We start from the raw sequence: 22,960 nt of genomic DNA on the forward strand, positions 1-22,960 counted from the left end.
TAGAACTTTTTCACTCTGGCTCATTATGTGGGGCTTTAGCCTTAAAGGGGCTCTATCAGCAAAATCATGCTGATAGAGACCCACATATGCGTGCATAGCCTTTAAAAAGGCTATTCAGGCATCAGTAATGTTATATTAAACTACCCCCCCATTTAAAAAAAATAACCCAAAAAAGAATGTGTTCTACTTACAGATCGTGCACGCTGGGCGGGCATTCTGGGTGTGTCTTCATCTTCTTCCCCACCTCTTCTTCCTGCGATGTCCTCCGGTCCCATCTTCTTCCAGCGCTCGCTCACGGACACTGATATGAAAAACTGGCCTGGGCGCATGCGCAGTAGCATGCGGCTTCTACTACGGCTACTGCGCATGCGCCCCGGCTATCACTGGCCGTTCGCGAGCACTGGAGGAAGACGGAACCGGAGGACATCGGAGGAAGAAGAGGCGGGGAAGAAGATGAAGACACACCCTGAATGCCCGCCCATGGTGCACGTTCGGTAAGTAGAGCGCATTCTTTTTTAGGTTATTATTTTAAAACGGGGGTGGGGGTAGTTTAATATAACTTTTACGGTGCCTGAATAGTCTTTTTAAAGGCTATGCACGCATATGTGGGGCTCTAGCAGCATGATTTTGCTGATAGAGCCCCTTTAAGGTGAACATATACAGTAGCATTTCAGAAAAAGAATGAATATAAAAATAAGCCGGGCACTGAGAGATGGGTCCTGGCTCAGGGAGACAAGTTCGCTGAGAGGATTTCCCTGCCCTGTGCCTTGTTCTCTGAAACACCTCAGTGTTTTGGAGTTAAACATGGCTCTCTGTCATGGGGGTCGCTGGCAGGATTTTATGCTGCATGTGATTTGGGAAGGTGATACTGAATCAGGTGAATTTTCTGATGGACATTATATAAATTATACAGTTCATGGATACATTTTCATTTGTTTTTATAAACCAAATTTCTTCTAGTAGGAATCCAGATGTGTTATAAAGGTGTTAGATCTATTATCTATAGCACTATATGTACTAGACACCTAACACATTTCTTTATAGCTCAATTCATGGTATAACATTTTTAGTCAGATCTAAGATGAACCATGAGATTAATGGAACTGCTCTTTCCAATATGTATTAGGTCAAGTACCCCTAGACTTAATAAGTCAAGAATAACTTCTGTATCCTCTCCATTCATGCTGTAATAGAACAATGTCTGCTACTACAGTAGTTATGAGGAAAAATAATTGCTTGGACATTGATAACATGGTATATCTAATTACACAGAGAGATAGGAATGGGCTTCCATTGTTAAAGTTCAAGTGTACAGCGGTCCTGGACGATGCTGAATGATGAGAAAACAGCTGGACTTTGTATAATATTGGCGTTCTCTTGAGAGCAATTGAGAAGCATCAGCAAGCCTCACCGAGATTGCATTTTATAGAAGTAGTTTGACATTAAATGTAGACGTGCACATCTAGATTAAAACAAGAAGATAATCACATGCGAAGCAAATGGAGTCATTTGTGCCATTCAAAGCTGGCATAGGCAAATTATTCTAAAGGCGTTATCTCTTTTAAGCATCCATTTCGCTTGCTTTTTTTAAGTCAGAGGACCTGCCATGTTTGTAGGATATTATGCAATAATAATCTATATAAAATATGTGTTTAGAGATGTATGTGACCAGTTATTATTAAAATGAACTGGTGAAATTGTCATTGATTCTTTGAGAAATAATGTTAAGTATATATACTTTATTTGAGAAGTAGTATTATATATATATATATATATATATATATATATATATATATATCCTCATTGAGAAATAGTTTTATGTATATATACCATCTTACATCGTGGAAAAGCTGCTTTTCATGTTGCTAATTTTGCTACAGTTTTTAAGCCAAAGTCAGGAGTGGCTACAAAACGAAAGGAAAGTTCTTAGGAAGGTTCTTATACTTCTACCTTCTGCTCACTCCACTCCTGGCTTTGGCTCAAAAAACCACAGCAAAATCTGCAGCAAAAAAGTTGCTTTTCTACAGTGTTGGGCCTTAGCCTTAGGCTTTGACACAATCATTTTAATGTCCATTTTTCTGATCCACCAAAGGAATATTGCATACAGTATTCCTAGCATGTATTTTCAAATTAACAGGATATCTAAAAAGTAGTGTGCACGATGTGATCTATAACTGTATGTTTTCTTGGACACCCTGAATTTTTTTAAATCACTATATATCCTATAGTGTTCCTGTGCTATTTTCTCCATTGAACTCAATGACCCTCATTTACTATTGTAATTTTTCCTGAATTCTGATCGAAACTTACATGTGTTGCCGTATCTCCGGAACTGTGTCACATTTCTTCTCTGCGTCCTGCTCTCCAGTTTTTTAGACAGTGTGCTGAGTGGAGTGTAAATGTGGCTGGGCCAGAGTGTACATCTGTAAGCTGGAGCATCTACATGCGCAAGAATTACTAGGGAGGTCTGAGCTTCTTAGCAACTCTAGCGAATCGTGCACCTGGCAGGGAATGAGTTAAGACTGGCGGAAGCATAACCAGTTTTAATAAATTCCCTCCAATTAGGGAGGATTTGGTGAAGCATAAACTGTTGTTAGGCTACTTTCACATATAGTTTTTGCATGAAATTTATTCTTGGTAAATTACACCTTGAAATGTAAAAATGAGGACCATCTACGTAAGCTTATTAATAATTATTCTCATTGGATAGCCTGCAAAATCTGGCTGCAACATTTTAATTTGTGGTTAAAAAAAAAAAAAAACTGTTAAAAGTGCCAAAAATTGCTAGTGTGAAACCAACATTAGGCTAAGACCTAGCAAAGTAAATGAAATTTTGGTTAATTTCATCCACACATTATAGGGAAAAAAAGACAGTGAAAAAGCTGCTTTTTGCAACACACAGCATGTTAATTTTAGCTGTGGATTGGTTTTTCCTATAGATTTAATGGAGGAAGGAAAAAAGCTGAAAAAATGCAGCAAAATCTCAATTAAAAATGCAGAAGAAATGCAATGCTCTGTTGCTGGGCTTTTTTTCCACTGAATTTTTTAGCTGAGATTTGCTACATGGTGCCTGAGCTTTAGTTTGTGATTAATATAGAGCATTTAGGATAAAAATAAAAAATAAAAAATAAATCATTTTATTGTAGTAAAGTTTAGAACCTGATGCTCATCCCTTATCTGTGAATCAGATTTAATAACTCAGTCTCAGATTTATTTATTTTTTAATAAATATTTCACCAGTATTATTTTATGTTAAATTATATGACCCCCATGGTTACACAGATAATGTGAACTCTAGCCATAGAACCAGAAAAACCAAATAATAGAACCTTTTCCATATTTAATGAAAAGCCTGCTATAAATGACTTAATTAAGCATTAATTAGTAGGTGGGAGATAAGATGACACCTGGGACAGTCTGCCTCATTTGCAAGATCTTCTTTGGTGGTGTTATCTCACAACAGCACCTCACCTCTCAAGTGTCGGCTTGCTGTTATCAGAGTGACAGAATAATTTGATGTTTTGTGTTAAAAAGACTAAAATTAACAGAGCAACATATAAATTTTAATTGGATTTTTCGCACCTTCAGTGCTTATGAGCATTACATCCAAGGTGTGTTACTTTTGGTAGAAAGTGCACTACTGCTGTAGCAGACTGTATCAAACCATTCTGTGAGCAAGGAATATTTCATTATAGTGACTACATACAAATAAGAAAGGTGGGGCCCAATAATACACTATATGGCCTAATTATTTTGTTTAGCTGTTTTGGTAATATCTACGGCAAACAAGCACAACACATAACTGTGCAAGGTCTATGGCCAAACGTAGGTAGAAGTATACTGAAGAGCACAGTGACTTTAAACATGACACTGTCATGGATCTCATTTATCAGAAGGAACTTTGGTACAGCAGCCCCAGTCAACTGCAAGGCTGTATAGTGAAGTTGGAGGAACTAGAAGTATCAGCCGCTGAGTTATGAAGCATCAGGTCATACAAATTTACCAACCAGTGCTGAAGTGCATGTTGCTTATACTCTGCATAAGAACGGAGCTGAATGGGTTGTCTGTACAAAGAGTATATCCTCTTGATAGGTCATTAATGTCAGGTTGGTGTGGGTTCAACACTAGTGACACTTTAGTGGCCGCAAGTGCTGCAGCCTCTTCCATGTGCCAACGATCTCATGTTCATCAGTCACATCGTACAGCTTTAGCTCAGTCCCATTTAGATGAATATAGCTGAGCGGCTTTGCGTTTTGTGAAGAGGTTACCACTTTTTCTGAATACTGCTGTCTCTACAAACAGTTAAGGCCCCAGATATCAAACCCCCCACTGATGAGATCATTTACAACTAGAGATGAGCGAACAGTAAAATGTAATGTTCGAGGTTCGATATTCGTTTCGAGTATCCCCTCAATATTCGACTACTCGAATCGAATATCGAGCCCTATTATAGTCTATGGGGGGAAAATGCTCGTTTCAGGGGTAGGCAACGTTCGATCAAATTATACTTACCAAGTCCACGAGTGAGGGTCGGGCGGGATCCTACGAGTAGTCTTTTCCTTGCATTCTGCCAGGCATCGGGCCTGGACAGAGCCGACTACGCATGCCCACACTACAAGCGGACATGCGCAATCGGCTCTGCCCAGGCCCGATGCCTGGCAGAGTGAATTCAGAGCCGGAAGACGCCGCGGGGAAGCTGCACGGAGAAGACTTCTAAAGATAGGAGAAGAACCAGCGTTGATTGGCCGACTGTATAACATTTGGCCAATCAATGCTGGTTCTGCATCGAACTTTTACATTCGAATAGCGAGTGGTACTCGATCGAGTACGAGTATTTCTAATACCGTAGTATTCGATCGAATACCTACTCGATCGAGTACTACTCGCTCATCTCTATTTACAACCTATCCTAAGAGTAGGTAGCTAATAAATAAGTCTTTAACCCATTCTCACTGTAGTCATTTTCTGTCTTTTAATTTTCATTTTTAACTCCATACCTTAAAAAAGGCATAACTTTTTTTTTCTGTTCACAGAGCTGCAAGAGGACTTGTTTTTGGCAGGACAAATTGTACTTCATAGTGATACCATTTAATATTCTGTACAATGTACTGGGAAGCTAGAAAAAATTTTTTAGAATGGGGCAAATTTAGAAAAAATTTATTTGCACTATTTTTTGTTCTTTTTTTACGGTGTTCACTGAGCAGCCAAAATTACATGTTAGCTACATTCTGCCGGTCTTTATGATTTCAGCAATATTGAATTTATATAGTTTTTGTTACGTCAAAAATCTGGAATCATTTTTGGACGCAGAGATAATTTGCTAGTAATGCCAAGAATCAAATTCATTAACTGTTGAGAAGCAACATCACTGCCAAACACAGGATCAAATAGTCATATAATGAAACAATATGTAAAATATAACTATTAATAAATACTCTAAAAAGTCCTACAGTAGGACCACAACAACATGTACAAACATATATGTAAGTTCTCACATGTCAACAGCCCAGTGCTTACATATTTGTTTGTACATGTTGTTGAGGTCCTACTGTAGGACTTTTTAGAGTATTTATTCAAAGGTTTAGTTTACATATTGTTTCATATTTGATCCTGTGCTTGGTTGTTCAGTTTAATATTTTAGACCTGTGGTGACACATGATCTAGCTTACACTGAGTGGCTTTTCTTCTTGCACAAATCAACATCTATAAATGGTTTGACAAGTTTGGTGTTGAGGAACTCAAGTTGTCTACACAAAGCCCTAACTTTGAAGTACTTTGAGACCACAATCCCCAATGCAAGCCAGACCTTCTCATCCACAATACTCTAATACATCCTCTTTTGGCCATGTTGGAACAGATTCCTTGAGATACTTGGCAAAATCTTGTGAAAAGACTTGCCTAAAGAATGCTATAGCAATATAGCTGCAAAAGGATAGCCTTAATCCATCTTACTATCCTTGGTTTTGGAATGGAACATCCTAACAAATCAAAGATTTAGCACATGCTTGCTATGCCATGCTATATGGTGCCATAAAATGGATTTCAGTTCAAAGTCACCCAAAGAGTGACTAATTTTTCACCAATGTTCTAATGAGAAAGATGTCATAAAATAACATTATTCCTACCTGACATTAGTTTATACAAGTTTCATCCACAAGGTAAATTTAGAAGGTTTCATGTTACCAGAAAACATTGAACTCAACCTGAACCTGCCATTTTGGGATTGGTGAGTTATTGAATGCATATTTCGGCTTTTTCAATGTCCCTCCAAGTGTCAGAGAGCAGGCTCTGCATTGCAAAAAAAATGTACTCTCAGCCAAGTCAGGGGCGCATGTTTATAGGAAAGACGAGTGAGAATGCCAAAGGCATCTTTATAAAGAAAGAAAAGTATTTGCAAAGTTACAAACTTTTCTCATTCTTACTCTAGTACCTTTTCATATTTTTTTAGAATTTGTATAACTGCAATTTTCATAAAATTAGAACTAATTGACCCTAAGAATTATATTGCACATATTCATTTATTATACAAATTTATGAACAGTTTTTAATACTCTGTAGAAAGTTACCCTCCTTTTTTGTTGAATTTTAATTCATTCTCCAGTGAAACCAGAATTCTCCCTGTTGACTGTACAATATAATCATTCAGAAGGTTTATGTAAGGAGTAGAACATAATTGTTAATTTTTACTTTTAGTTCGTGTTCATCTCTACATCAGATATAGCCGCACAGATAAGATGAAGTCACAGATGGGATTGTGCTATGTCATTTGACAGCCAATTAGAGCAATCTGACAGAAATGATGAATTAATCACCACAGACAGGCTCACAATTCCCAGATAGAATTCCACCCAGGTTGAACCAGTTTCTCAGCTCTATTTTTAGTAGAAATAGATTGCTGTGTTACCGGTCTCTCCTAAGAATTCTAAGCATTGCATTACACGATACAATATTTAGAGGCACTGATTTCTCTTGGCTTCTTTCCTTTCTTTTAAATTGTCCCTCTCATGTGTGTATAGAAAAATAGAATACATTCACAGCCAGAAATTTCGCATAGATTTTCAGGCCATCAAAATATGTGAAATATATGCATTTTATATATATATATATATATATATATATATATATATATATATATATATATATATATATATATATATATATATATATATATATGTAATGTGTGTGTGTGTGTGTGTGTGTGTATTAGACACATATATATATATATATATATATATATATATATATATATATTTATTATTATTATTATTATTATTATTATATAAAACTAGTAGATTATATGCATGATATTTCCACTGTATACAAGCTATACACCCACTATTACATGATGAAACTACCAAGACAGATAGCCTTGGTAGTTTAAGTATACTTTTATTTCTTCTTTCATAAATCAGCAGTAGAGTTGAAGGGAAGAAACTTTAGCAGATTAATTTACAGTACAGTCCATGGAGAAAGGAGGAAGTGGAGAATGAAATAGACAGAGGTAAGAGACCAGCTACAGCAGGCTGGATAGAAACTCCTGATAACCCAGCTGTGCTGTAAAAGAGAACTGTCTCTCTATAATGCAGATGGGAAGTATTGACCAGTGGATGGAAAGGACACTGCGCTACTCCAAAACTGTTGAATCAACATGCACTTTATTGAGGTTTCTTACACACAGTGTGTAAGAAACCTCAATAAAGTGCATGTTGATTCAACGATTTTGGAGTAGCGCAGTGTCCTTTCCATCCACTGGTCAATACTTCCCGTTTGCTTCTCCCCGAGGGGGTGCTGGATGATCTTACTGCTGCTGTTGCCTCTGGTGTCACAAGTTTCCAGGCTGTCAACAACTGTATACAACCATAGAAAGTGACAGCAAAGGGTTGCTCGGTACACTATTTATTGTGCTCTATAATGCAGATGTCTCTCTTCTTTCTGGAGATCTCCTCTTCCCCCTCAGCTGTCTACAGACATTTATTGTACTGATTTGATCAATGGTAGAAGGAAGGAAATACGGAAAGAAATGGGCTCTTATCTTTAATAAATTAGATTACAATCTTTATTCTCTTCACCTACACTATCAATTTATGAAAAAATAAATAAAAGTACACTTTAAGTGTGCAATTGTTTTATATGCAAAGGTGTTATTCCTTTTCTGGTCATTCTTCTAAGGCTAGGTTAACATCTACATGGAGGACTTTAAACTTTGCTGGTTCCATTAAAAAATTAGAGTCTATGGAGTCCACTGAAGACTGCGGGTAACCACAGTTTTAGCGGATGGGCTCTTTGTCATTCACGTCCCCTGGTGGACCCGAAGGATGGAAACCTGGATGACAGTGTGAACCTAGCATAAGTGAATCTTAGTATTATTGCTTTAAGCAATTTATTTTGGACAAAGCATTTGCCATACTGTAGATGCACCTAGAGCAGGATATGTATAACACAAGAATAAGTCTAAGACTATCCACTTATATTTTTCTCAGCCCATAATTTTGAATAAACTATTATTATATTTGTTTATTTTTCAATTGATACTAAACTAGACTTCAAAGAAACCAATGTCTTTGAAGTAAGAAACATTTTAATTGAATTAAATATTTTGTTCACTTAAAGACAAACAATACAGAAGGAATAAAACTATGAAGGCAGCTCTTCAGCTGAGGATTTTGTTCTTTACTGGAAAATCAAGGTTATTTTTTTTTTCAACTGTACTTAGCTATTAACTCATAAATGGGCAAATTTTGACCTGAAGTACTGTAAGACATTAAAGTGAGTGAAATAGATTGTTGAGTATCAAGGAATCACATAGTATTATCCAGTAAGATGCTCACCCCCTGGGACTGCAGGCATGACAGGACATATTATGAGTTCAGAGCCTATAAAATATTTAAAGGTTCTCAAGGAAAAGAAAGAATCTATAATGGAGGGTGCACCGAGAATAAAATTGAAAAAGGCAATGGACTATAAATACACAAACATTTTAGGTATGTAATCAGAGAGAAAGAATAGATAAACAGACAAATAGATAGATAGATAGATAGATAGATAGATAGATAGATAGATGTTCTTTATTGCTTAGAATCATGCTTCAAATCATTGTATTGCAGCGTACGGAGTTTGGTACCAATCAAGTCCTGAGCAGAGGTGACAGATTCTTATGGTAAAATAGAGTATATATGCTGTTTAGCCTTTCTGGTTCTATATTCCTTGTCAGCACCTACAATAAGCACTTGCCATTCCATGCCATCAAAAAGGCATCAAGAATTTCTCTAACATTCTTTTATTTGCAAAAATATCCAAGTAAAAAACTTGTATCCAGCATGAAGTGGTAAAGCCTCTAAAACATAACTTTTATTTCAGTAACAAATTGTCCATAAAACTTTGCTCACAACACGACATTTAAGCATAAAAATAAAATCCAAGAGACATACCAAACATGAGACGAGACACTAGCAACACGACATGAAGAACCGCTTACGCGTTTCGGGGAGAGACCCCTTAGTCATAGCAATGAAAGCCTTCATTATATTGGTACAGGGGTCTGGCTGTGTATTATATTAGTTTATTTGGATTCTTTTATTTGCACTGAGCAAGATCTTCAGTATGTTCATCCCTAAGATTCAGAGACACCAGACTTGAAGGGGTTATCTGGTTTCTCGTATTGACAGGCAGTTGTGGTTTGGGCCAGGCAGTGGTCTGTATGTGTCAGTATATGATACACATTTATTCCATCCTTGCACCTACATTGTATGCATTTGCTTATCACAACTTTTATGTAGTTAATATTGTTTAATATTATGGGATAGTATAGTATGTGGCTGCTTTGATACACTACAATAGGGGTAGGCAATCAGTAGGCATGCCGATTTAAATTAAAAAAAAATCAAGATGAGGTACTCAAAGTGCTGCATAATAACTGTAAGACTGACAACCCCTATACTCAAGTCATATACCATAACACATAAGTGCTGCCACTAGATGCTTCTGGACACATGTGCTCACTGCTATATCTTGAGAAGCATCTGTACTTTCCCATTAGAAGCAATAAGGGCTAGTTCACATGGGGACATGGAGGAGGATTTTAACAGCGGAATCCACATCATAATCCTCCTCCATACAATGTTAGGGTCAGTTCACACGTGAAAACCGCCTAGCTTATTTGTGCGAGGTAAAAAACCTCGAGGAGTTTTTTTGACGCTGTTTTTTGCATTCCACGCGGTTTTTGACGAGGTTTTTGACGCGGTTTTCGCTAGGTTTTTTTTTTCCTATATGTGCTATAGAAACTGCAGGCGAAAACCGCACGTTTTTTTTGCAAAAAACCGCGCGGTTTTGTGTGCAAAAAACCGCGCGGTTTTTTACCGCGCGGTTTTCACCTCCCATTCACTTCTATGCAATTCTTCAGGCGTTTTCCGCCTGAAGAAAGGTCATGTCGCTTCTTCAGGCGGAAAACGCTAGGAGGAAAAAAAAAGCTAGTGGTCTACATAGACCACCATGTTAAAGGAGAGGTTTTTGAAGCGAATTCCGCTGTCAAAAACCTCCCCTTTGCCCACGTGTGAACTAGCCCTTAGTAATGTAAACTGCTAGCTTTTTTTTTCTGCTAGCAGATTTTTCTGCTAGCAGAGAAAAAGAAGTGACATGACCTAAATAACGTCTGAAGAACGCAATAGAAGTGAATGGGAAGCGTTTTTTACCGCGCTTTTTTTTGCAAAAAAAGTATCGCGTTTTTGGGGTTTTTTTACTAAAAAAGCGTAGTTAAAACGCAACGTTTTTTTGTGGCCTGTTCTCTTAAAGGATGGGAAAACCGCCTGGAAGCGGTTTTTACAAAAAAAAACGCTCCACAAAAAGCGTGCCAAGGTAAAAAAAAAACGCTTCCTAATTAGGAATCTTTTTTTCCAGTGCCAAAATAAGCCACACGTTATTTACATGTGAACTAAGCAAAAGTACATGTGCAGCCCCCAATTAGGGTATAACAACCAGAGGACCAGGGGAGGTGATCAAACATAAAAAACAATGTTACTCACCTTCCTTGGATTTAGGCATTGCTGGCTGTTCTCTTCGGGGCTTGTACCTGACATCAGTGACCACTGTTTGGGTCTCAGGGGTTGCGTCGCCGTCATTATACATTATGACGCCGAAGTAACCCCTGAGGCCTTATCAGTGGTCGCTGACATCAGGCAGAAGTGTCAAAATGAACAGGGAGCTGCCCCAAAGTCCAGGAAATGTGAGTAACATTGTTTTTTATGTTTGATCACCTCTCCATTTTGGGCATATTTGGTCTGAACTAAACCTCTTGGCTGCCATACCTGGGAATTATTTCTTGTATGTCATTTGCCTTGCCTATTTTAAGCTTTCCTTGTATTTGCCAGATTGAAATATGGCCGTTTCTTTGCAGCATTTTTGCCTCTATGGTCAAAGTTGTATTTTCTTCTGCTGCAGATGACTCTGATATCTCTCATGCATGTTTGAATATGGTCATACGCTTTATACTGTTGTTATTCAAACTTGCTAATTTTGGCCAGAACATCTAATTTATAGGGGAGACTTCCAGCCTCTCCCTGATGGTAAATGTTGAGGGAGAGTCAATTTGAGTTCAAAATGCCCAATCTTTTTGTTCTTGTGGAAATAGTCCAATGTATGTATGCATGCAGTTTCCTTTCTCCATTCAGTACACATCCATGCTCAGCCAAGCCCAACTTGCATGTTTATAGGGGGGCATCTGCCTGAAGTGTACAGCCAGTTTAAGAAGTTGTATGGCAACTCCATCAAACTCTAGACCCTAATCTAAATACTCTTTCTATTTTTCAGTCTGTCCCTATCCCTGTGACATTATGGATAATACAGATCTGCTTATTTTGTTTTTGGCATAAGATGCTAAAATAGCAGCCCGACTCAATAATGCTTCATATAATAGATGACATTGTTATTTCTGGCTGATAAACTTTACAAAGTGAACAATGGTGTTTTCAATGGACTGTCTTGTCAATCCCGTTATTTACAGCAAAGGTTGTATCTCTTGCTGTGTCAGTGAATATATTTATTTCCAGATGGTATTACAACTGGAAGAAATGTAATCTCTGTACTGTAATTTATTCTGCTATGTTGAACATCTTGATCCCTATTAGACTTCTCAGCATCTCTACCTAGACTCTTCTGAACAGAGAGCGCTAAATGTTTTTGTTGTACTCAAGGGGTTAAACAGCTCTCAGCACAGTTGCTGTTCTGAATTGAATTAACCTATTTAACTGGTGTGTACATAGAAATTCAATGCTCTTCATTTTATTCACATTAATTCTAGCAGTTAACCTATATGTGTGTATAAAGAATATGTATAGGTGCTGGCGGAGAAACACATTTGTTTTTATTCATATCCATTTGTAGTAATAAATGGATTTGCAGTTATAATATTGCAGCTTTCTGATGGAAGACAAATGCACATATTTATTGGATACCATCACCAGTAAAAAAAAAGAACAAATAAATACATTTTAATGCAATGCTAAAATAAAAAAAACCCAATGTGTTTCACATTAAAATGGATATTATTTTTCTTATTGCACCCACCAGATGACATTCATTAGCATAATGTGTATCTTTTATTGACACAGATAACATGCCAGTTTGATATTTTATCATAACTGTGTATGAAGTACTTAGCTATGGATTACAGTATCTCAGCAGCCGTACCCATACTATTCAAATAGTGTATAGAGAACAAGGATCTACATACCATATAGGCAGTCTATGCCATGTGGCCCTTGGAGAGAAGTTAGCCATTACAAGTTGGTCCTCTCTCTATTTCTATGACTGGTAGAACCTGCAGAGCCAACAGAGTAGACATTATAAGTTAATAAAAATGGAGATAAAGGCAACAGGACCTCATGTCTGGACCGATCAGATTAGCAGGTCTGTATCATGTGATAGGAACTGATCACCATTGATATGTGATTTACTATTACTATTTTACCTTGATAATAATGATATATTCATCTGTTCTTTATATGTAAAGCAAACCAAAGAACATATCAGAGCAAATCTGTCATTCAATGGCGCTTCTATCTAACACAGATTATTAACCATAAATCTTACAAGACCAGAGGACTGAGCAAATGTTATGGTAGTATTTTATTCTATGCTGCCTAATGAAGATTTTTTTTTATTACCAAGTAACTTCTGTATATATTTTTATGACTATACAGTAATCCAAAATATTTGATAACTCAAATTCAAGTCAAGTCTAAATGAAAAATTACATTGATTTTTTCTTAATGAATCATAATTATTTTTTTTAGATGCATCATCCTATTCAGATGAAGCCTGCAGATAGTGAAAAGTCGAACGGTAAGCATGATAATCCTTACATTTCTAATCTTTGTAATTTGTTGAAATGATATATGAAAGCTTAGTTGGTTTAAAGTGTACCTCCAAACCACTAAAGCCACTTACAGCCCATTTCCATTTATAACAATGGTTCTTAACCTTGTTTGAGGTACCGATCCCACCAGTTTCATAGGCACATTCACCGAACCCTTCTTTAGTGATAAATTAAATATGATTTTTTTCCAAATTCAAGACATAGGTATATGTTTTTTTACTGGTACACAAAATGAACCGTGCATACTGTATGGCCTAAGGTACGATTGAACCCTGGTTAAGAACCACTGATTTATAAGGATATTTTCTTCCTTCTTCCCTTCAGTCAGACTCTAATCTCTAATAGATTATCTCCATTCTGCCTGCCACAAATGTCTATGGAAAGGGAAAGAGGAGGAAGTTGTTGCCATATTGTTCATTCATTTCTTGTCTCCTTCTCTATCCTAATAGAGCAGTATATTACACAATATAGTAGTGCGGAAAGAGCGACCTCACTCATAGTGTAGCCGAATTTAGCAGTTACAGTATGAGTGTGATTTCTCCAGCAGTCTCCCCCACCCTTCCTCTTCATAGATTCATAGATTAAAAGTAACTCAGACTGATAAACAGAGAAGTAATCATTTCCTTTGACCCTTTAAGGACGCAGGGTAGTTTGTATGATAATGCTTGCTCACTGGTTTCATATTTTCCTTCTTCACCTTCCAAAATTCATAACTTTTTTTTATTTTTCTGTTGATATAACTATGTGAAGGCTTATTCTTTCTTGACGGAGTTGTACTTTTAATTGGCACCATTTTGGGGTACACAATGCTTTGATTAGCTTTTATTAACATTTAGGGGGGGTCCATATGAGAAAATAATTCTATCATAATGTTTTGCATTTTGTCTTTTTGGCATTCACTCTGTATTAAAAGTGACATGGCAGTTTCGTCTGGCAGATCATTATGATTAAGGCAATACCATATTTAACTTGGTTTTACCAGCTTTGCAAATAAAATGTGACTTTTTGAAAATGAATAATTTTCATGGGGTCACCGTATTCTGACAAGAGACCTGTAAGGGGCTCTTTATCTGCAGGGTATGTTGTAGTTTTTATTGGTACCAATGTTTGGTATGTATGACTTTGCAATCACTTTATATTGCAATTTTTTGGGGAAAGTGAGGTGGCCAAAACATTAGTTTGTGCACTGCATTAGATTTTTTTTACAGTGTTCATTGTAAGGGACAAATAACGCTATTTTTGGATAGTCGGTAACATGGGGAAACCTAACATGTTTGCTTATTTTTTTGTTTGTGTTATGTAAAGGTGGCGGGGTTTTGAAGTTTTTTATTTGTTTATTTTTTATTTTTAACTTTTTTTGCTGTCCCACAAGGTGCCTTGAACCTGGAATCTCTGATTCCCAGTGCAAAGTACTGCCATACATAGTATGGCAGCACATTGCTCCTATGTGTAATGTGCATATGTTGTCAATAGCTCTTAGCTACTGTGGCAAACCTTCAGACTCCACAATAACTGAGGGGCGGCAGGGAATGCTGACTCAGGAGGCTAGTCCCAGGCCTGGACTGTGTAACACTGAAAGTGACTATTATGAGATTGAACATTAACCACATGCCCGATGTGATGTAATACTACAGCTTAGAGCAGGAAGGGGTTATTAAGATATATTACAAAGTATCTTATATTCACCTGCACTATTTGTTTATGAAAAATTATTGTATAATTGACAGTATGCTTTAAGATCAATAGCAATTTAGCAGTTTTAAATGCCCATTTGAAGCCAACCACTTTGCATTAGGGTCTATTTTTTATTCATAATTAACATAGATCCTATTGATGATGCGTCTTGTGTATGAAATGATAATAGCAAATCATTCAATCAAAAGTGGATATGATCATGTTCTGTATAGAAGGAGGAAGACTGATGATTTGCCTTGTACTGAGTGTGCTCAGTGAACCCCAGTCTGACATTGAAAGAAGGAAGGATGTATATTTTAAAAAGATATATTTAAAGTTTATTATCACTTCATAAATTTTTTATTTATGTATTTAATATTTAATGTTGCTATTGTATGGTTTAACCAGGTGATACCACGAGGCTGTTCATTTAACTGTTTTGAGCACATTGGGTCACAATATGGCAAAATTGGGTCAAAAACATAGTAACTACAGCTATACTTCATGAGCTTCTATTTTCTTGTTGACAAGGATTGCTCACTAGACCCAAAGATGCTAACATGGAAAATATTAATGTGAGGTGAAAATGTTATTGTTCAATGATAATAACGGCAAGTTGCTTTTCCTACTGACAATGATTCATTATGAAAATATATGTATGTATTATTTGTTTTTTGATTCCTCTTCTCTGCACATAATTACATTGTATTTTCATAGAGTAAACATTCACAGAAGATTCCATTCCCCTTGATACTATGCACAACAGCTGCCAGTAGTCGCTGTGATAAAATGTGAATGATAACTAGTAAACATTCCCATAAATTCAATTAATTGAACTTTATAAAGAAATTCCTGCAGGTCATTACAGCCACGAATGTTTCTTTATGAAAGGAAAGCTCTTAGCCTCATTAATTAGTAACCAGGGCTTTAAACGATCTGCATATCTCCCAATGCAAATCATGAATGCCTATAGTTCCCAGTGGGCTTTTGTTTTCCTTCTAATTTTAGAACTCGTATTTCTACAGATTTTATTAAAGGAAGAAATTTATATGATGATTCAAACCGAATTTAGTTACATTTTGTATTAAATTTGTTCTTAGGTTCAGTCTGCCTTCCCTAAATTTTATTCATTTTTCATCTATGGAAATTATCTATTCTGAAATAGAAAGCTAAGGCTAGATTATTTTGCATATATTTTGATCTACTTAATGCTCATAGGAGTGGTCAAATCTGGTAGAGCACCCATTTTTATCTGTTGTCCCTCATATGGGACCCTGTCAATTGTTATGTTAGGGGGGCAGTGATGGTCATTACCATAGGTGAAAATGGCTACTTTTGTCAGGCACGGCCAAACCCTAGTTACTCCAAACAATTTGCATATTGTTTTCTCAGTAGTAAGATTGCACTTTGACACAAAAATATAAGTTTTTTATGCCACTAACCACTCCTGAACAGTATACAATTTATTTAGGTGGTAGACTCCCTTTAAGTATTGATGACTAACCTGCTATACTATAGCATCTCAGTTGATGCTTCTTCTGCTCCTTGAACAGGAGAAAAATACGTTGTGAAGTCCTGCTTCCAAATCTTGTAAAGAGAGGATAGAACAGTTTATATGTTAGATAAGTGATCCTCTGTTTTCTTTTAAGATCGGACTGAGAGCATAGTATAAAGGAGAGGATTGTCCCTACATGATCGTTTTCCTAAAGCAATTAGTTGAGAATCACTGAATTTTAAGACTTATGCACATTACCATGTTAGTATACAGATTTTACTGGGTACAGTCAGAATATGAGACCGAGTACCAGTGGAATAACAAGGAATGAATGGCAGGGCCCCATGGCAAAATTGTGACACAGGATCCCCTCAACCGACGCCAAAGATACCCACCAACCAACATCCACCCCCACATGATTATGCCCCATAGTGGCCCCTGCACACAATATTAATCCCCATAATGGACCCTGTACAAACAGTATTATGCTCCCATAGTGGCTCCTGAACACACAGTATTATGACCCCATAGTGGTCCCTGCACACAATATTATGTCCCATTGTGGACTCCCATGAACAATTATTATACTCTTTTCAAACCCCAGAGTATAATAATCGGAGACCCAAGGGGAGGATACAAACATAAATAACACTGTGAGGGCCCGTGCACACAGAGTTAACGTGAGCGCATTTTAGCATAATACACGTGTATAGAATACACGTGTAAAAATAACACTCCCATTGACTTCAATGAAATTTTTTACACGTGTAAAAAAACGCGTCAAAATACGTGCCAAAAAAACGCAACGCGTATTTTGATGCGTTTTTTACATGTGTAAAAAATTTCATTGAAGTCAATGGGAGTGTTATTTTTACATGTGTATTCTATACACGTGTATTATGCTAAAATGCGCTTGCGTTAACTCCATGTGCATGGGCCCTTACTTATCTATTCCTGGCTCCACTGCACTCCCTGCTGATGTCTTCAATGACATATGGGATGCCACATGACCCGGGCCTGCATCACAATGCATATGGACGCTGGCCCCGGTCATGAGACATCAGGGACATCACACTAGTAGGCCTGAAGCCTGCTCGGAGCCCGGAGAGGTAAGTAAATGGTGCCCGTTACCGGCTGGAATTACTCCAGCTGGTAACGGCCTATTAAAAAAATATTTTAAAAAAAGAGCTGTGGTAGCGTCTATCACCGGGTCTCTTAATGTACTGATCCCTGTGGCAGCCACTACCGCTGCTAGCCCGGTAGTTATGCCACTGCCCAGTACGGAAACCTCTGTGTGTTTAAGGATTTCTTACATAGTTGGTTTTCTTTAGGATTCATAGCTGTTGTCTTGCGCTGGCAAAAAATGAAATAAAACCAACCAATGCAAGCAATAATAGTAACGCAGAGAGAGTCTGACCTTGTGCCAATCTTCCTAAATAAACCTTGAATACGTTGTCTTAATTGTATTCTTAATCAATGATGAAGAGACACACTAACTAAAAGTTTATTGATTAGAAATGTGCACCTGAAAATTACACATAGCAATACACTCTACTAAGATATGTAATTTTCACGTCCAGATTACTATTCGATAAACTTTAGTTAATGTGTGTCTTCGTTATCGATCAAGAATACAATTAAGACAATGTATTCAAGGTTTATTTATGAGAATTAATATGGGTCAGCCTCTCTCTTTTCCCACTATTATTGGTTGCGGTACATGTATTTAATTTTTTTTACCTTTTTTAATTCAATTAGTCAATAAGGAATAAATTATGTTTTAGATAGCTTTAGTTCTTGGTACTTTCCAAATAAGTTCTTACAGTCCTATGAAAAAGTTTGGGCACCCCTATTAATCTTAATCATTTTTCGTTCTAAATATTTTGGTGTTTGCAATAGCCATTTCAGTTTGATATATCTAATAACTGATGGACACAGTAATATTTCAGGATTGAAATGAGGTTTATTGTACTAACAGAAAATGCGCAATATGCATTAAACCAAAATTTGACCGGTGCAAAAGTATGGGCACCCTTATCATTTTATTGATTTGAATACTCCTAACTACTTTTTACTGACTTACTGAAGCACAAAATTGGTTTTGTAACCTCAGTGAGCTTTGAACTTCATAGCCAGGTGTATCCAATCATGAGAAAAGGTATTTAAGGTGGCCAATTGCAAGTTGTTCTACTATTTGAATCTCCTCTGAAGAGTGGCATCATGGGCTACTCAAAACAACTCTCAAATGATCTGAAAACAAAGATTGTTCAACATAGTTGTTCAGCGGAAGGATACAAAAAGCTGTCTCAGAGATTTAACCTGTCAGTTTCCACTGTGAGGAACATAGTAAGGAAATGGAAGACCACAGGGACAGTTCTTGTTAAGCCCAGAAGTGGCAGGCCAAGAAAAATATCAGAAAGGCAGAGAAGAAGAATGGTGAGAACAGTCAAGGACAATCCACAGACCACCTCCAAAGAGCTGCAGCATCATCTTGCTGCAGATGGTGTCACTGTGCATCGGTCAACTATACAGCGCACTTTGCACAAATAGAAGCTGTATGGGAGAGTGATGAGAAAGAAGCCGTTTCTGCACGTACGCCACAAATAGAGTTGCCTGAGGTATGAAAAAGCACATTTGGACAAGGCAGCTTCATTTTGGAAACAAAAATTGAGTTGTTTGGTTATAAAAAAAGGCGTTATGCATGGCGTCCAAAAAGAAACAGCATTCCAAGAAAAACACATGCTACCAACTGTAAAATTTGGTGGAGGTTCCATCATGCTTTGGGGCTGTGTGGCCAATGCCGGCATCGGGAATCTTGTTAAAGTTGAGGGTCGCATGGATTCCACTCAGTATCAGCAGATTCTTGAGAATAATGTTCAAGAATCAGTGACGAAGTTGAAGTTACGCCGGGGATGGATATTTCAGCAAGACAATGATCCAAAACACCGCTCCAAATCCTCAGGCATTCATGCAGAGGAACAATTACAATGTTCTGGAATGGCCATCCCAGTCCCCAGACCTGAATATCATTGAACATCTGTGGGATGATTTGAAGCGGGCTGTCCATGCTCGGCGACCATCTAACTTAACTGAACTTGAATTGTTTGTCCAAAATACCTTTATCCAGGATCCAGGAACTGATTAAAAGCTACAGGAAGCGACTAGAGGCTATTATCTTTGCAAAAGGAGGATGTACTAAATATTAATGTCACTTTTCTGTTGAGGTGCCCATACTTTTGCACCGGTCAAATTTTGGTTTAATGCATATTGCGCATTTTCTGTTAGTACAATAAACCTCATTTCAATCCTGAAATATTACTGTGTCCATCAGTTATTAGATATATCAAACTGAAATGGCTGTTGCAAATACCAAAATATTTAGAACTAAAAATGATTAAGATTAATAGGGGTGCCCAAACTTTTTCATAGGACTGTATATAATGAACATTGACGAAGTAACAAATTGAATTCCCAGTTGATTATTGATGGACTTTATTATTATTAGCAAGCCTATGTTTCATTTGTAAAATGTCAGTGATGCTTTACTGTCTATATTAAAAGACAAAGTGATGGGAAAATGGGAACTGCATGTTTTCCATTAGCTATCCTGTAGTTTAGTACTGAAGAGATTACGGATAAGGATGTGCAAATAGTTTCAGCACATACTTCCTTCTTAAAGCTGGTGAGAACATTGGAGTGAGTCACTTTTAAAGAGTCAATAATCTTAATCTCTCTTTTGTGTGGCAAAAGTAATAAAATGTTGCTTGTGTCTTTTTTATGTTCTTATTGATAGATAAGGATATTTTGATGGAAATGGAAAGTTTGAAGAGTTGTTCTGCTCCCTCACATGTTCTCTTTGCCTTTCCCATCCCAGTTGTGAAATAGTTGAAATAAGGTTTTACTTAAAGTACAGGTAGAAAGTTTCATCTATCATGTGGGAGGGCTCTACTTTTTATAGTAGGGTGGTAGTTAAGGAAAATTAATAGAAGGCACATCTCCATGTATTTCTAGTTCATGTAAACAAGCCTCACATTTTCCACAAAAATATTCTTTAGAAAGAAATATTTTCTAAATGCGTAAAGAAAGTGCAATATTTTAATGTATCTCCCATTGTTTAGGGGCTGACAGCAATCAGGATGGAGTAGTAGGGATACTTATCTCACTACAGTGCACTTTTCAGGTCATTCCCCCAGTACCCTCACTTACCTTCCCTTTATATGAGGTCCATGCATCATATTATTCCATCCACTCTCCCTGTGCATAGCTGTGACTTACTGTCCCCCTGATTCACCCTTCCAATTTCTGGATCGCTTTGCTTTATCATTTCCACTCCCCTCTTTCTATCCTCTTTTTTACCCTGATCATGGGTCACTTTAACATCCCCTTTAACACCCCTGCCTCCCCAGCTACCCTGGAATTTTCTCTACAGCCCTCACCATTCCCAAGCAATAAGCACAGTTAGTTTTGGTGCCGGATGTGCTATTTAAACTCTATAACATCTTGATGCTAAATAGCATACCAGGCACCATAACTCAGCATAGATTGCTCAGGAATGATGGCGGTTAGAGAAAAAAAAAAAAAAAAACTATTGATGGGGTCTTAGTGGGTCTACAGGTAGATTTGCACTTTATATAGCTGTCAGACAAATATTTATTGGGCTGAGAGCGATCTCTACTAACTTTTCCCATATATATGCATGCTTGGCATGCATATTTTCTGAATAGAAATAGGGGATAAAGCCTGCTCAAGACACCTCTGGTGGCAGGTTAAACTGGTTGTTAAAACACAGTCCCTAAAATTCAAATACAATAGTTTATTATTTTTCTATTACATTCAGAAAATACATATTTTATGCTGAAAGTCCTTATCATTTATCATGGATTTCATGCTTCCACAACCTTTTATCTCTGTATCAAAATAAAACTTCAAAGAATCTCTCTTAACTTATACTTGGTAATATAAATTACTGAATGGCATAAGCCTTATGGAGTTTTTGCCTTCCTCTGGATCTACACTGTAGGGTTGTAGGCACTATAGGGTTACAGGCTCTAAAAGTTATTAACATCTTAAACTAATAGCAGCGAAATAAATGTGAAAATAAATGTTGTACCTGCTAAAGGCATTAATATAGGAAAAGATTCCTCCACTTCACCTCAGGAGAGGATTGGCTGTGACAGGTTAAACTCATTTTGGACATTTCCAGAATATATTTGAAGAGTATCTGTCTCAGTGTATGTTATAAATAATATGTTCTCCTTTGAAATGTTTCCCATTCAGAGCAGTGAGATGCATTTGTAGAATCCTGTTAAACATTGATTTTGTTTCTTGCCACAAGTTATTAAAATGAGCTAGAAGGATTGTCATATTTTAATATGTTCTTGATGTTTAGGGATTGCACAGAGCTCTTTAGATGTGTAAATGAGCCAGGACTTTACTGACCTCTGAGACAGTATAAATCATTATTTACCCAATGTGGTATCATTTCCTCAGTCTGTGCTATATCAAGGACATGTATATTGTGCAGGAGGAGAGAAAAGATTTAAAGTGTAATGTTTAAAGGGATCACTAGCGTTTCTCTATCTCTCCAGTCATATTTTTACAATACCTATTGTAAGGAAATTGCAATAGGAGCAATTGCCCAGTTGCTGCCAATGAAACCTGGGGGGAGGGGCACAATAGACAGTGAGCCCTAAGCTGAATTTCCCCCACTGTCCCTTCCAGCTTGGCGGTTCTATTCTAAGCAATAGGCGGCAACTGGCCGACGGGCCCATCCTATATAAGTGACAACTATTTGATGATCAGAGAGAAACAAGGTGCAGGAGATAGGTGTGGTGGAATTTCAATTACAGAGGAGAAGTAATAGACCAATATTCCCACAGTGCAATGAAAAACTCTAAGCAAAGAATCAAAATGAGACAGCCCCCTGCGCCGCAGCGTGCGTGCAGAGGGTGGCACAGAGACCCAAACAGGAAGAGATGTTACACATATATATAATATGCACCCAACCCCACCTGGGCTTTACATGTTTTAGCCTTTATCACAGTTAGGGAGCGTTCACACTACCGTCTGTGTCCGACAGCTAGTGTCCACTGCTAATGTCCGTTCAAAATCTTGTGCGGACATTAGCAGCGGACATTAGCAGCGGACACTAGCTGTGTCCGTGACATTTTCCATTGATTTAAATGGACATTGGGTGCGTTCTTTTACTGTCCGTGGGTGTCCTTAAGTGTCTGTTCCCAAAGATGTCCGATTTTTCAAGCGGACAGCAAAACCCGACATGTAGGTTTTTGCTGTCTACTTGAAAAGTCGGACATCTTTGGGAACGGACAGTTAAGGGCAGGCACTGGACAATAAAAGAACGCACCCGATGTCCATTTAAATCAATGCAGAATGTCACAGACACAGCTTGTGTCCGCTGCTAA

At 37.4% G+C, this 22,960-nt stretch overlaps 1 protein-coding gene across 21 annotated transcripts in view; it reads left to right on the top strand.

Moving 5' to 3' along the window:
* CELF2 (CUGBP Elav-like family member 2) overlaps positions 1-22,960 on the top strand; it is a 432,202-nt gene that overhangs the window by 288,237 nt on the left and 121,005 nt on the right. For all 21 annotated transcript variants that reach the window (XM_075273992.1, XM_075273993.1, XM_075273997.1 and 18 more), the window contains exon 4: positions 13,287-13,335. In XM_075273992.1, the coding sequence (XP_075130093.1) occupies positions 13,287-13,335 (49 nt within the window). The remainder of the gene's footprint in view (positions 1-13,286; positions 13,336-22,960) is intronic.

The sequence above is a fragment of the Leptodactylus fuscus genome, chromosome 5 (assembly GCF_031893055.1).
Source record: "Leptodactylus fuscus isolate aLepFus1 chromosome 5, aLepFus1.hap2, whole genome shotgun sequence".
Classification (NCBI taxonomy): domain Eukaryota; kingdom Metazoa; phylum Chordata; class Amphibia; order Anura; family Leptodactylidae; genus Leptodactylus; species Leptodactylus fuscus.